The 17,268-nt window shown below is 34.5% G+C and overlaps 2 protein-coding genes across 3 annotated transcripts in view; both read right to left on the reverse strand.

The window, feature by feature from the left end:
- The window catches only part of LOC126770223 (ankyrin repeat domain-containing protein 29), a 39,268-nt gene extending 23,565 nt beyond the window's left edge, over positions 1 to 15,703 (reverse strand). Inside the window, exon 1 of one of the 2 annotated variants that reach the window (XM_050489492.1) lies at positions 15,398 to 15,703. In XM_050489492.1, coding sequence (XP_050345449.1) covers positions 15,398 to 15,409 — 12 coding nt within the window. In that variant the 5' untranslated portion in view covers positions 15,410 to 15,703. Of the gene's footprint in view, positions 1 to 12,234; positions 12,278 to 15,397 lie in introns of those variants that run through there. The other variant, XM_050489494.1, reaches the window with a different exon arrangement.
- A 408-nt stretch (positions 15,704 to 16,111) lies between these two features.
- Positions 16,112 to 17,268, reverse strand: part of LOC126770169 (zinc finger protein Xfin-like) — a 36,038-nt gene continuing 34,881 nt past the window's right edge. The window contains exons 5-6 of the mRNA XM_050489399.1: positions 16,894 to 17,050; positions 16,112 to 16,336 (exon numbers count right to left, since the gene is read on the reverse strand). Of these exons, the coding sequence (XP_050345356.1) occupies positions 16,136 to 16,336; positions 16,894 to 17,050 (358 nt within the window). The 3' untranslated portion in view covers positions 16,112 to 16,135. The remainder of the gene's footprint in view (positions 16,337 to 16,893; positions 17,051 to 17,268) is intronic.

Consider the following 17,268-nt stretch of genomic DNA (forward strand, 5'->3'; position numbering starts at 1 on the left):
CGCTTCGCCGAAGAAGACCGGGGAGAAGACGTCGGCGCTATGCAAACCTTCTCCTCCCGCCGTAAATGTCGCCGGGGATAGGGGGTGTATGTAACCCGAGAACCCCCTAGAATTTGGAGGCCTGAAGAGGCAGCCTACCGTCGGGACGTCACGGTAGTATGCGCAAGCGATCCCGTGGCGTCCCCCGAAAAGACGGTGTGGGTATCGCTGGTTTTTTGGTGGGTATTCCGGCGCCTTCAGCGGCGGCGAGCCCCACATATCCCCCCACTTCAAGTGGGGGAAACGCGTAAATGCGTTTTTTCAGCGGAAAAAAAATATATATATATTAATACTATATATATATATATATATATTACTAGTGAAAGGCCAGAAAATACGAATGTGCAGTTAAAAATACTGATAATTAAGTCAGACAAGAATACAAAAACATCACTTCAGAACCAATTCTTTACAAAATTAATATATTTGATGCGTCTAGCCAGCTGTGTTTTTAGAATAAGTTTTGAGAACGTATTTCGTTATTTTGTCAAAAAAGTATGTTTTCTTTTGACGTTGAAAATCAGACGACGGAAATTACGAAACGTGCCCTATAAAAGATCGTGTTTTTGATGGCCAGGAACACGTGGGCGGTATGTTTGAGATAATAACAGAAGATTCGTACAACGTCCGGCCAATTAAGATTGACAGATCTGTATAAAAAATAGAACAAATAATTTTAAAATATAGATTACGAAATATATATAGTTAATGATACAAACAACAATGCCCTGCGCTATCAAATTTGGATATACAAAATACATGCTAATTTCAGTTTGCTAGACAGTTTGACGTTTATATTCTCCTCCGCTTCTTAGGAGCGTGAATTTCTATAATCTTCAACAATAAGAGGGCTGTTTCGCGCAAAAAGTTATTTTTTAATGAGACGTGCAATTTTTTCCATTCAAGTTCTCTAGCTGACAATATAGCTGTACTCATGTTTTTATCCGTGTTCAGTTTAGATTCCACTTGCGTGTTTCATATGCTTTGCTCATTGATGACATCTATAGCACTGCATTGCACCTAAGTGACGTAGTGTGAAGTTATATAGCCTATAAAATTTCTCAGTATAATATCCCATAGTTTCCGAGATTATCGCATTGAGTCACTCTCCAGCTTTATAATATAGTATAACTGTGTGCTTTTCGCTATAATATCTTATAATGCTTGCAGTTATGGTTTTTGTCACGGTAATTTGAATAATATAATAAAAAAGGCTCTTGCCACCATCGCCATTCCTGCTCTCATTGAGCCCTCTCGAGTTAGTCGTGATCAAAGGGGACGTGGTAAAAGTGGATGGGCCCTTATTATAGACATTCGTCTCCCTCGAATATTCGTTATTAAAATTATATATTGTTCCGTTTGAAATTGAAATACTTGAATCTGCAGAAGCTGGTTCATTGTTCGTCCAGAGAATCAGAATTGTGATTTAACGAGAAAAGGCTGCTAGCACTCTTACCACCATTCCACGCCGTCATTATTTGTACAGTAGCTATTTTTAAGTTTGATTTGAATATATTTATTAAAATTATCAAAATAATAATATTTTTTCATTTGATGAACTTTATGGGATTTATTTAAGGTTTGTATCAAGCAACAGCTGTGATTTTGGTGTTGTTATTATTATTTGATATTACTATAAATTCATTCGCCTTTTTAAATATTAAATCACATAACTTTGGTCTATTTACAATTCCACGTTACAATTCAAAGTATACACATATGTCCTGGCTACATCGTTGAACGGGAAAGTCCCACAATCGATAGTGTAAACGAATATTTATATAGGAAACGCTGACTAAGCTATTAAATATACTTAGTATGAATTAGCATGAAATGTTACCTACATATATTTTTTTAATCACTAGTAACTTAGTAACATTATAATAAAACATATTTTGGATATTATTCAATTAATACCAAATTTATAGTATGTAACAAGTAAACGTTCCACTGCTGAACTAAAGTCTCAACTGCTTTTATAGAAAGTGTGGAGTTTATTCCACCACTCTGCCTCAATGCGGAATGGAGGAAACACGTGACAGACAATAAATATTATTTTTAGAAACATCCTTTATATTCTGACGTTACAACAAAATATATAATAAAACATACATTGACGTATAAATTGTTATCTTTTACAAAATAAATTCGAGCAATCATTTTCGCGGCTTCGCCTGAGAAATTTTGGACAAAGATGAAAATTGAGAGGGTCCTAGCTACGTACCTAATATGTAATACAATATACGCTAACTTTTATATATATTTATTTATTTAGGATTACCAACATGATTGAGTAATAATTACATATTAGAAGTTTACAAATTAATATAAGAGTAAAAGTTGCCATATTTATAGGTGACCACGACATGCAAAAAAAGACTAAGCATCTGAAATAATAATGAAAGAAAATAAACACTTAATATTAAAAGTATAATATAAAGTACAAGTGGTATTACAACACTACTAGAAACATAATATAATAACAAAATATAAACATATTTTAATATACATATGCACACATAATTTTACGAAAATAATTACTTCAAAGAAACAAGAGCGATAAAATAACTTGAGCAATAACTTTTCGTTAAATGTCATTAATTTCACTTTTATGTGTGATAACACTTAATTCCTATTAATTTTTTTGGGTGAGTTTTGTTGGTTGACCTTAAATTAAATAAATCAATCAAAAATTGTTATATTTTGATGCTTGAGCATCAAATATATTTAAGGAAAGGTATGTATATGTTTAAAACCTTGTAGGCTTTGTATATATCAACAGAAAGGTCAAGTTAGTAGTTCGTCAGCTGGTTAACAAAATATCGGGTCACGGTTTTGTTTGTTGCGTAATCATTAGAAAAACATTCTAGGTCTCAGGACAAATGTGACTATGGAATTATTTTTTGCTCATTCAATTCACGCTGATCAGCGTAAAGCGCAACTTCTTCATAACTTCACGAATTGGACCATCGTAAAATGTGTTTTAGAAATTATCGTTTATTTTGTTATGTATTATGTTACGTGTGATAGATGAGTACAATTAGCTCCGGGTCTGGTGAGTAATAAACATTTTGATACACACACACACACAATATACTCGTATTTGAAATGTGTGATGTATGATCGCCAATGATAACCTCGTGATGATAATCCAATATGTTTGCAATTATCCCCAAAAAAAAAGTTATATTTATAATAAAGAAATTTAATGAGTAACTTTATAATAAAAACAATGAAATAAGCTATAAATAATTCACTATGTAGGAATAACTTTTATTATATATATTTTATAAAAAAACGAAAGCTGTAAATTATTTTTGTAATAATATTTAAATAAATACAGGAATACATATACTTACCAGAGGCTAATTATAAATTTTTATTGTCTATGTTTTTTGTTTTTTTTTTTAAATAATAACGTCATAGTTAAATCCCGCATATATTTAGCATAATATGCTAATAAGTATAATGTCTCACCTGAGTTTATCTATCATACAATGTTTATCTTTTCATTCACAAGTTAAATATTTTTAAGTAAACTGTCAAGATTACTTAAATGCTAACGAACTTTACATAAGCAGCAATAAGTATGTATAAAATACTATATATATTATTATAAATTTGGATAATTAAATTGTCTTTTCATAATTTTTTATTACTATGTTCTTGTATCACAGTTGCAGCTTATTAATGAGAAAAAAAAAATATTTATTTTATATTAATTTTATCATTAATAATATTTATTCGCTACACAAATTAATCATCAGTAAGTCATCATCGAAAACTTTTTTTTAACTTTGTACAAGCTTTGTTGCTATTCCGGTAGTGAGTCAGTGTGATTAAAACAAAAGGCCCATAAAAGCATTTTTGGCAGCGCGTTGACAATGCGTGAAGGGCCAAAGGGGTACTTTTTATTGTTTCAATTAACATTATTCTCAGACATGTGTGTCCGTGCTTTTATTTACATCATGTTTGTTTTCTATATTCTAAAAAAAAATTTGCTCCGTATTAAGTAAAATACAATGTAAACAGCAAATAGTTTATAATACGTAAGTACTCATGTACATAGACGGCTAATATCGTTGTTTCTACAGGGCACTAGCGAGGCTATTAAATGTTGGTCAGACGTTAATGAAAACCGATAGGTGATTCTGGAAAAAAAAATTATAACTTGACTATTCTACCCACAAGTATGAACTTTGTTGCGAAATAGTGTGAAGTCGTTGACCCATTTGGCTCGATGCTCCTAACAAAATGTCAAGATGTAGGTCATACGAAAGTTGCTATTGAAAATTACTAAAATAGACAATTAGAGGAGAAACCTGTTTAATTTTTCACGAGTTTCGTCAGTGAGTTTTGTTAAATTAGAGGAAATAGATTGGTTTGCTAAAGGTTAAATATAAACGTTTAGTTAAATAACGTGCCTTAATATCCCAGCTGAAAACATTTAGTGTAAAGTTATTCAACTTATAATAAAGCTTCACATTATTTACATACAAATTTAGACTTAAGCTTCACAAAACAATAAAGATCATCGTCAGCTAATCAGCACCATACCAAAAAGACCTAGCTATCCGAAAAAAAAACTTAAATATATTTCAAGTAAATACTAAAAAAAAAAACAATTAGCAAGACGTAATACTTAGTGCGGACATCTCAGCTTGTCAAACAGTAAAACGACCGGTTTGAGCTGCGCTTGCGCAACGGTGCCGCGTTTAACTAGTTTATTATCGCGAATTAGGAACACACGACTAATTATCTCATCAACTACACACTTATTACATGCCGAAGTACAATTAACCGGCAGAGAACAAGTTAACCGTGCGTTTTAACTGGAATCGATGATGTATATGATTTGTTAATATTGTTATTTTGATAACAATAAATTGGCGTATTTGAACAAGATTAACAAGTAATTTTGTTAAGTTGCATTGGATATGCATGATGTATATTTACCTACACTTGTGGTAGGAGGTATATGCAGGCTCATCTAAATGAGTCACCTGTTCATAAGTTATTATACCGCGAAACATACTTTGTATTTATACGTTTTGGTGTGAAGGGCGAGTGAGCTAGTGTACAGCTTCCAAAACAGGCACAACTTCCAGGTCCTACCACGATTCCTTGATGGTATAAAAAATAACCTTCAACTCAACGCCAAAGACCAATTTCCATGAAATAGTGAATAAGCTCAAACCTTCTCCTCAAAATCTCAACAGGAGCAGCAATGGAATGTTGTTCTATATCGGCTGTTATTCTAGTTTTTATATAAGCGAAAGCCGGAGTATGCTTGTTCGTCAGAGCCGAGTCTACGTGTGCCTCTACAGATCCCACAATGGTGACTTGGAGACAAGCCGATTATTTGACCATCTTAGTCGGGTGGCAGATGCTGCGCAAGAGCAATTTCCTAACGCGGAATTGGTGTTTTTGGGGGATTTTAATGCTCACCACGAATCCTGGTTGAAATCCCTCAAAACTGACCATGCTGGAAGGACTGCTCATGCTTTTGCTCTCACACATGACTTGACCCAACTGGTTGATCACCCCACCAGGATCCCAGACATTGATGGGCAAGCACCTTCTCTACTGGACCTTCTGCTGACTTCTCACCCAGTGGAATATCAGGTTGTGTTTCAGGCTCCTCTTGGCTCTTCGGATCACAGCCTTATTTCTACCAGAGTGCCACAGGCCAAGCTGCCGCCACTAGCGGTATGCAAACGTCGCGTTTGGCACTATAAGTCGGCGGATTGGGACGGTATGCGCGATTACTATGCGTCGGTCCCTTGGAAGGAACGTTGCTTCAGTGGGAATGACCCGACAGCTGGTGCCGCTGCTGTTGCTGGCGAGATCATGCTGGGAATGGAATACTACATTCCTAGCTCAGATCTCGTCAGTAGGAGTACGCGTAACCGTTGGTTCACTCGTGAATGTGCCGATGCTGTATCAGCTAAGCAGGCGGCATATCGCAAGTGGATCAACGGCTGCATTAGCGGGGCATCTAACATTGACTCACTGAAAGCAAACTATAATAAAAATTCCAAGTCCTGTAGAAAGGCATACACGAGAGCGGATGCACAGCGCATTGTACAGATTGGTCATGACCTTGTTTCGCATCCTAGGGGCTCCCGTAGCTTCTGGCGTCTGACCAAGTCTGTGCAAAACAATTTCTGCCAACCTTCGCTGCCACCGCTCAGAAATCCGGACGGATCGCTAACTCACAGTCCGCAAGAGCAAGCTGATCTCCTGGCTAAACTCTTTGCCGACAATTCCGTCATCGATGATTGTAGTGCACTGCCACCTACAATACCTGCATGTGGCCATACGATGCCTGACATTAAAATCAGGCAACGTGATGTGCGTGCGGAGCTGCAATCACTTGATGTACGGAAAGCTAGCGGTCCCGATGGAATACCAGCCATAGTGCTGAAGAAGTGCGCAGCGGAGCTGTCTCCTGTGTTAACGCGCCTGTTCCAACTTTCTCTCTCTTCGGGAAGTGTGCCGGAGGCTTGGAGAAGAGCTAATGTGCAAGCGGTTCCCAAAAAAGGGGATCGGTCTGACCCGGCAAATTATCGGCCAATAGCTATCACCTCAGTACTTTGTAAGGTGATGGAACGGATTTTAAACAACCAACTGATCCATTACCTAGAAGATCACTCTTTAATTAATGATCGTCAATACGGGTTTCGACCAAAACGGTCCACAGGTGATCTTCTAGCGTACGTAACGCACCTCTGGGGTGAAGCTATCGACAAGCATGGAGAATCGTTGGTTGTCAGCCTCGATATCTCCAAGGCTTTCGACAGGGTCTGGCACAGAAGTCTTCTCTCCAAGCTGCCGGCATATGGTCTGCCTGCTCAGCTATGCACCTGGATTGCCAGCTTCCTGGCAGCGTAGCCTTCGTGTTTTAGTAGATGGTTGCGCTTCACAATTCTATGTAGTGAATGCTGGGGTCCCCCAGGGATCTGTGCTATCTCCCACAATCTTTCTTTTGCATATCAATGATATGCTCTCTCTTGGGAACATACATTGCTATGCAGACGATAGTACAGTGCATGGTGGATACCACGGACGCGCAGTGGTTGGGCGAGCGGAAATTGAGGAGAGGCGGAAGAATCTTGTCATTGAACTCGATAGGACGTTAGAGTTCATCGCCAAATGGGGCTCTGATAATCTTGTTGAGTTTAATGCCAAGAAAACACAGGTATGCGCTCTCACGGCGAAAAAGTCAACATTTTCCCCTCTTCCCACCCTCTGTGGTACTCCGCTGGTGATGCAAAGCAAAATCGCCATGCTGGGGATTGACGTTCGCTGCGACCTTAGTCCAAGGGATTACATCGAGGCTGTTATAAAAACAGCTTCACGGAAACTCGGAGTTCTGAACAAGGTGCGGCGCTTTTTCACGCCACAACCACTGTGCCTGCTGTACAAAACACAGGTACGGTCTTGCGTGGAATATTGCTCGCACCTTTGGGATGGCTCCGCTAAGTACCTACTTGAGGCCTTGGACCGGTTGCAGCGACGTGCCGTACGCATTATTGGCGACGTAAAGGTCACAAACACCCTTGAACCTTTACAATTGCGTCGTGAGATAGCAGCACTGAGCGCTTTCTATCGACTGTATCACGGCGAGTGCTCTGAGGAATTATTCTCTCTAATTCCTGCTTCCCCCTTCCTTCTTAAGTCCACGCGAGCTGGTTCTCGATGTCAGCGCCTAACTGTGACATCAATTCCATCGCGAACAAAGAAATTTGGCAACTCCTTTCTTTGTCGCACTTCCAAAAAATGAAATTCCTTACCAGCTCACGTGTTCCCCTCCTCTTACAACCCGGGTTCCTTCAAACGAGGCGTGAAGAGGCATCTTGCGGGCCGGCAAGGCGAAGGTGGCTAGTGCAGAACGTTTTTCCCGTCTGTACTGGCCGTCGTCGCGTTTGGACTCTACTACCACTTACCAACAGGTGGAGTAGAGTCATTTGCCCTCCCGGCGAATATAAAAAAAAAAAAATATGTATGTATTATACGTTAAAAAACGTAATAAATATAACATATGATGATGATTTTAATAATTATGACGAACAGAGAACTGAGAACTCAAGAAGTAACTATCTTCAGTAAAGAGAAAGTCGAGCCCTTAATAAATAAATTAACGGAATTAAAATCGCTAATTAGTAACTGTTCTAACTGACTAAGGAGGAAAACGTTGCTTTTTAACAAATAGGCGGACGGGTAAATGTTAACTCTTATATTGAAAGGATGCTCTAATTCCAAGAGGCGATCTACCCGAACATCATACTGGTTGTCATCTTTCGTATAAGAACAGTACACGAACTGACTGGAACACTTGACCTATCATTATTATGGATGCATACTTGGCACTGACTAGTAATTCATGTCTGTTTTCATTTATTTACTACGAATAAAAATAATAAATGTCCTCCAGACCGATTTAGGCCACGGCGACTAATCTCAAGAGAGATTAACCAACTACGCAGGAGATATTATAGTGCACAAATGTGTGCGCAAACACAAGTGCGCTCTCTATTCCCTAACTCTCATTATCCGATGGGACGGCAATACGACCGGAAAGAGTTCAGGCGCAGAACCAACGGCTTTACGTGCCTTCCGAGGCACGTGAGTATACATATCCAACATCCAGACTCCGAGCTGCTACTGAGAATTTTCTGACAGAAAAACCCAATAACTTTTTATTGGCCCGACCTGGGAATTAAACCCAGGACCTCCGGGTCTGCGGCCTTACATCAAGCCACTAGACCAACGAGGCAGTCAAGTTATTTACTACTAGTGCAGCAGGCAGGACGGACAGCTGGACAGGGTTACTTTCTCATGTATGTCAGTAAAGATAATTTTACATAAACATCGTATCAAATGAACGGATCAATCTTATAGACCCTAACCTAATAGAAGCCGTTGTTCTTTTGGATATTCTACCGAATATTTAGTTTGATTTAAAATGATATAGTGTATGATGTTCGTTTATTAGGGTACGTAATCTTGAGGAGAAACTCCCTTTTTTTTCGTCAACGTCACTTGTAATGACCGTTAGGTAACAGTACATTTCATATGTTCTTATGGCATTGTATGTTTAGATATGATGAATGATGCGACCTTGTATTCCTTGCATTTATTCCGTGACAAGCAGACAAACAAAGCGATCACACGACTCCGCAACCGTTTGCATTGTTATGACCGGCAATTGTCACTTGAGGTTATAATTTAATTATGTATGCTATACAAAACTCGGTTATGTAAAGAACTATATCTATATTTATATATTTCTTGTACACAGCGAAGTAACAGTCCATGACCCACAGCTGGACAAATGCCTCCTCCCCTTTTAAGAACTTTTGGAGTTCATTCTACCACGTTGCTTTAATACATGATATAAACCTACCACAGGTTTCCTTACGATATTTTCTCCGACAATCTCCGACGACCAGAAGATAAAACGATAGACACAAATTAAGCAAATTATAACTCAGTGGTGCTTGCCTGGGTTTGAACCCGCGACCTTCGTTTAAGATTTACATGTTCTATGCACTGGGCTGTTTTCAAATCCAAATTTAATCTATATATATTTAAACATTTTTTTAATATGCATATATATATCGTATCAAATTGTTCTCTGATCAGCCCTATTGGCATTTTCATACCTAAGTATAATTTGTAATGGATGCTTTTAAATGAAAGTAAATTATTTATGATATGAAGGTACCAGAGCGACATAATCGCTATCATGATTTTTATCATATATAATTTTTAAAAGAACTACGAAAACTTGTAATGACCGTTAGGTCATTACAAGTTGAAAATATACAAAACAAATTTATCAGGAGGTTGCGATACAAATTTACTTTTCCTGACTCTGTTTTTATGCCACTTGAAGAACGTAGAGAACAAAGAGACCAAATGTTTCTTTACAAAATATTAAATAATTTAATTGATTCTCCATATCTGCTCAGTGAGATTTTATTTAAGTGTCCTCGTTTTAACGCTCGCTCTCAGGATACTTTTTCAATACCCATTTATAAAACTAATTATTTCAAAAATTCTTTTATTCTAAGATCTTGTAATAGTCATAATAGAAAATACAACCACATTGATCTGTTTAAAAATAGTTTAAGTAAATTTTATAATCTTGTGAAAAATACTTATTAGTAATTAACCATAACCATATTTACGTTAAAATTGTACTTTGTCATAAATAGTTATATTTTATGTAACATCAAAATTAGTCCACTTCCCTGTTAAAACAGTAGTGGAAACTTAACTGGCATAAGTGTTAAAATATGATTATTATATTAAGTTGTAATATACGATATGCTGTATGTTTCCCTAATAAATAAAAAAAAAATAAAATAAAAACAGATATGAACGTAGTAAGGTATGTATCAATATCGTGTTTTGGCGCGAAAGTTGACACTGTTAACCGCACTAAGCACACGTCTGTTGCCCTTTTTTATATATAGTAACATTTAACTTTCATCGATAAATTAAATTTCGAATGCACACACGAAAATGCCACAGATAAAGTTATACAATTCAATCTATTTTTACATATTTCACAGCTAATAACATAAATTATCTCCCTTTGTCAAGCGAAATATATTAAAGCCTTGTAAAATACATTTACTATTCTGTGCACCCTTTTAAAGAGAGAAAGGTTGATTGACAATTTGACACAATCTTGTGTCCTCAATTTCTCATTCTTTCTACATTTATGGGAGAGACATAGAAGATGGTGATGTAGTTTCACTCTAAATAAGTTTATGTGGGATGCGCCTAGATGAGAATGAAATCACTCAGCGTAAGCGATATTGTAAATACAATATCGCTTATTTTCAGACTTGTATAGGCGATGCGGGTAAAATTTCAAATTTGAAAGCGAATTGTTGCACTATGAAAAAAATATTTTTTTATATATTTTAGTCACATGCAAGTGATATATTTTAATGAAAAACTAGTAAGATCTTTAATTTGCGTACATATGATATATATATATTTTTTTATAGAATAGGAAGGCGAACGAGCATATGGGCCACCTGATGGTAAGTGGTCACCAAACGCCCTTAGACATTTTTTTTTTTTTTTTATAGAATAGGAAGGCGGACGAGCATATGGGCCACCTGATGGTAAGTGGTCACCAACGCTCTTAGACATTGGCATTATAAGAAATGTCAACCCATCGCTTATAGCCAATGCGCCACCAACCTTGGGAACTAAGATTTTATGTCCCTTGTGCCTGTAATTACACTGGCTCACTCAACTCATTTTGCGGTAGAATATCTGATGAGTGGGTGGTACCTACCCAGACGAGCTTGCACAAAGCTTCTAGGTATATATAATTTAATTTCACTCAAACAATGAATCATTTATCTTTAGTGTATTATCCAATGCATCTTATATGTGTGTGTTATAATTATTATGTATTACTCATAGACAATCGTTCACGTCACCCAACGCATTTATATGCAAAATGTTTAAACGGTTCATTTCAGTTTCCATCTGTCTAGACATGAGATACCGTTATATCGCTTCGAACTATAGCTATGTGTATTATCTTCGACATTTAAGGATGTTGAGGTTATATTCTGGTCCGAAATGTCATTAAAATTTATTTCTTTTAATTTTTACATACAACAAAAAATTCTTTCAGAACAAGCAAGAAATACGTAAAGGTTTTTTACAGATTCTAATAAAGAAACAAAAAAAAATGAATTAAAATGTGTTTGCAGAAAACACACACGTAAAAATAAACGATTTTATCTGATACATAATACTGATACTCTCCCCTTACTAACTCACACTGTTTTCACTGTGTACATGTTACGTTTGCTTATGAAAATCATACAGCGTTTTCTATACAGATATACGAATATGGATGTGGCTAAAGTGTCGCGGGGTCGCACGGCCCCTTTGCGACTAGTGCCCTTTCATAAGGCAGCCTGGCGGTTTAAAATATATAAATATAGTCTAGATTCAAGTGACAAATATAAATTCATATCATAAATATTCATATTCGACAAACACATGATCAAACACAATCACACATACACAAAACGTGCACAAAGTGTGTTTACACACAGTAGTTGAAAGCGTTACTTGGTATTATATTTTGTTTTTATTCTTATTGTTTTTCTTTTATGTGCTGATAAACATCGTGTTAATAGTAATACAAACCTACTAATTTGTAAAAGTAGTAGGAAGAGCGGGTAACGTGTAACCTGAAATAAAGGTATTTTAAAACTGAATTCAGGATGCCCGACAACATTATTTTTACAGATAACGAATTTAACGATAAATCTAATTTTCTAATATTTTATATGAAATTTAATTTAATATTTTAAATTTCATTTAAAATATTAGATTTAATAAATCATTGCTTCCACGTTAATTACGAATTCTGGTAGATAACGCATCCGCGAAGCTTTTTAGGAGCAAAAAGTAAGATAAGTTTTGACATATGAAGTGTCGTTAACTTCGTCTTAAGAATTTGGCGTGTCAAAGGCTATGTAAAGTTATATTAAATCACACATGTCGGATATGACTCCCGTAAAACGCCAAACGATAAAAAAACATACAAAATTTGGTATCAAATGAATAGTTTTAATTTAGCAGGGTTATTTAGATTCACAATCGTTGACTTAATTTCCTCTGTTTTTGGCTATAGTTTTAATAAATAAAGCCCACATCGCTCGATCTTCTAAAACGATCGTATTTGTTAACAATAGTCCCGTTAGTTTTATATAAACGAATTGTTATACGTAAATGTCTCGACTAATTTGATTTTGAAAGATAACTTTTCATTTCTGGAGACAAAAAGTCCAGTTTTTTCGTATATTTAGTCCGGCTAGAAGATTGAATTCCTTATTTGTCAAAGGATTTTTCAGTAGCTTTTGCATGACTTCTGCGACAACTGTTATAAAAATCCATTACGCTAATAAAACATTGTCTGGTACCATTGTTTATGTGAACTACACTACTGAACTAGCTGCTCCGTGCATTTTTGCCCGCGTTTGTAAATCGTAGTGTGATTTTATATCAGTGTAAAACCTTTTAAAAAAAATGTCAAGACTGCCAGACGAGATTAACGCTTTATAAAAACGCACATTAGTATATATAATAGTTACACAGTTTATAGTTGACCTTAAGTTATTTATACAGGTATAATCTGTTAAAAAACAACCTACTTCCAGATGATTTTGCGGTTCAGTGACTGAGCCTCGGACTGGTTTGAAACAGGTCGAACCGCTGCTAAATATGGACCTCGCCCCAGGCTGTCACCCGACCACACTAAACGTGGACTTGCAACACACTTGCAAAATATCTGCATTTTGTAACTTAATAAACACATCTAAAAAAATATGGGTCTTAACTTTCTATCTCTTTTAGTCCTACTTTTAAAAAAATAAAGCAGATTAAAGTGTGGAAAAATGAATTTACTGTAAGATAATTTAAAACACATAGATCTAACCGAAAAGGTGCATCATGTTCTTTTTTATTGTATCTTGTGTTCAGTTCAACCCTTAGGGAAAACGTCATGAAGAAACCTGGGAGCCAAATTTGCAAACAAATTGTTACTTTATAGCAATCGAATCGAAGCGTGATCGTTGCCGTTTTTTCCGTTTTTCTATTATTTAATTTAATTATCGACTATTGCCATAAAAGTTAACAATTACGTTTGATTTTGAGATAACGGTATATGTTAACATATTTATTTTTTATGTATGTATAGCCAGAAGTTATAAATGAATATTTAATTTTGCAGAAACTCGAGAGTAAACGGGTGTTTTGTCGTCTCTAATCAGTCAGCTGTATAACTCAATCAAACGGGGATCACTGATGAGTAATTTGACTACAAACACATGTATATATACTTCGAAAGAAAATGCTAAACGGATTTTTTTTAAATGTGAATAAAACGTATATAGATAATAATTATAAGCAACACGAAAGTAATTAGCGTTGAATATGCGTAAGAAACTCGAATTGAGTTCCCGAACCAAACTACGCGACTTTGTTTTCACATTATATTCAAGATACATAGGCCAAAATATTATATATGATGCTGTTTATATGCCTTATAATAACGTATTTTTTGTCGTTCATTCATTGATATACTTCGAGGTAACATACATGTAGCTCGTATTATTTATATATATTAGCAATATATCTCGATGTCGTTTTATCACATAGTATATAGCAATTACTTACAACCTATTTATAAAAAAAATATTTTTTAAGAAAATACTAAAAATAGTACTCAATAATTAGTGTAAAATAGTGGAAAGCAGTTTGTACATATTATATAATATTAAATATTATGACATACTATACTGTACAGCATAGTTTTAATTAAAATATTTCTTTAAATAAATAATTGTAGAAAGCTTTATTTATCCAAATTAAAAGTACTTTGTTTAACAACAATTAAAAAATAACATTTTACACGGATAGAAAATTACAAACTAGATTTACAATTAGGCAGAAAATAAGGTAAGATTTGTTAATGATTTAAGCAGAAACATATGACATAAAAACATATTAAGTAATATTTATTTATATCCATAAATCATGAATGTATATATTCTTTGCCTACAAGGAAAATAATAAGCAATTCTTATTATTAGCGTTAGACAATTGAGAACTAACTTATAAATTAATCGATTTGTTGTGAAATTAGTATTTTTTATGTTAATTTACAACTGAACTTAAACCTTCTTGAAGATAAACCAACTTTATATATAAGAATTGTATGTTAACATATTTAATTGTTATATTCACCTTACCACCCAGGTGGATATATTGCTATTCTCCATTAATAATTTCATATATACCTAATTACAACTGATCTGATATTGGAGATATATATATAATTAATGAAATTAATATTTTGAAATTAAATAAATTAATTTGAACAGTTAATTGCAATAACCAACATGCAAATAATATAAGCAATTAAAAACATTTATAATCTTCTTATAATATAGAAACTGTGCAAATCTTGCTTTATCTCAACCTTTACAAGGTTGTTCATTTTATAACAATATATGGAGTAAAGATCACGAAAACGAAACGATAAACATTGAAATTATTGTTTTACAAAATATAATATTATATTGAAACCTTAAAACACAACTGAATATTAAGTTTTACGTAATTTATCGCTTCTCAAATGAATGTATTGCTGAATAATTAATTTGCACATGTCAACTGCGCCGGTAAAGTGGTAAATATATTCACGACTTGTAATAAAATGCGCTGCAATGCAGTCGAAGTAATCTACCCTCAAGAGTAAATAATTTATTATTATTAAATATTAATAAATAAGAAAATAGCTTACCTTCAGCGACATCTTCGTTATAAATCGATTAACAGCTTACAACACTTCGAAATAAACAAACATTGTCCAAGAGAATTATATTTTGCAGTGCGAATTTAATATTTATTATAATGTAAGATTATAAGCGTACGGCTTAAGATTATGTAATTTTAATTTACGATTTAAATATAATAGTCCTGTATTTTTATTGTCGCGTTCCGATCGAAGGGTCTCGAATACCTTATCCGAGAAATAAGCACATGCGAGCACACAGCGCAAGTCACCTTAAATTATAATTTTTTCCCTCGCTTGAACGCGAGGCGAAAAGGTTCCGTGGAAATTGACAATTCGTAGGTGCTGCCATATGTTAAAAAATCTTTCTCACATTCCTTTATTTTTTTAAATGTGACCCAGTATTAAAACAAAAATTATTTATCTTGTGTAAAACAAAAAGTAAATAATATGAATTCCAATAATAATGTTATCTTTATTTTTCATGTTTGGAGTTATTTATTTCAGTAGCGCCATCTATAGCCTATCTTGGTATGTTATTGTTTAGTTGTAGAATGTTAGATGGCGTATATTTTTACTTTGGGCGTATTATTTTAATAATTCAACATTAATGCCGAAATTCAATTTATTAACTTATAAATAAATATATTTATATTTTATCAAAATATAATTTATTAAAAATTAATGTGAATACAAGTAACGTACAGGTCGTATCAACAATAATGTTTATCGAAGAATAAAACAAACTTAACTGTTTGTGTCGTTTATCATTAAATGTCGTTTAACAGCCTCCAAGGCCGTTTTTGTGTCGTATTTTTCGGGATGATCTGTGGTATAGTGAGCACGTAATTGAGTGGCCATATTAGTCTGGTACGAACATATGACACAGGTGTACAGATGTAGCCCGGGGTGGCGACCACTCCGAAGTACGTGCTTGCGTAGATTTTCCTAAAAAAATATACTTATTTAAAAACAATATTTTTAATAACACAAACACATAGTGGACACATTGTAACTATTGATTACACTGCCTCACTCACCCTACACACCAGAACACATCAATAGTATTATATGTATGGTTGTGTCTGCAATCTGGTATACGTATAAGTTCCGGTAGAATATATTTGCACATAGAAATACTTTTTTTACTTACTCATAGCTGCATTAATTGATATCAATAATGAATAATATGGAGGGATGCTTAGAGAAGAAGTTCTCTAAGCATCCCTCCAAATTATTCATATATTATATGGCTTCCTATAAAATAAAAAAAATATATATGACTGCACCGTTAGTATCTTGTTGATTCCAAGATCGCACAATGTAGACAGAATTCATAATAATTGTCTTGAAATTTTTATTACTTTACATTTGAACAGTAAAATTATCATGAATGGTGTTATTATTAAATTGATATAACAAATGATAACAGATAGGGATTAAAATTAAAAAAAAATGTAAGACGTTAGACGAAGTTAAATAAAGTATATAATTAAGATTCTTACCAAACTGGCACAAGTAAATTGGCAATGTGGACAGGCATACGGCTTCACTCCCTTGTGACACAGTAAGTGTCTCTTCATATGGCTGGCTTGGTCAGTTTTGAACTCGCATGTTGGACATTCATAGTGTTTTATGCGTTCGCCGTGTTTCTTTCTATGTCTGTAAATATTTAACTGTTTATTAAACATCTTGTAAATGTTTAAATAATGTGTACAACATCTGGAAGGAAGTTTTTTAAGTATTTGTATATACATTTTTACATTAAGTGCCGTTGCAGTTCATTATAAAGTTTACATATGCTGTAACCTCGACGGATGCAATTCTGTTAAATAAATATAATACTACAAAATAGAAAATAAATTTAGAATAAGTACTAA

Source organism: Nymphalis io, chromosome 8, assembly GCF_905147045.1.
Source record: "Nymphalis io chromosome 8, ilAglIoxx1.1, whole genome shotgun sequence".
Classification (NCBI taxonomy): domain Eukaryota; kingdom Metazoa; phylum Arthropoda; class Insecta; order Lepidoptera; family Nymphalidae; genus Nymphalis; species Nymphalis io.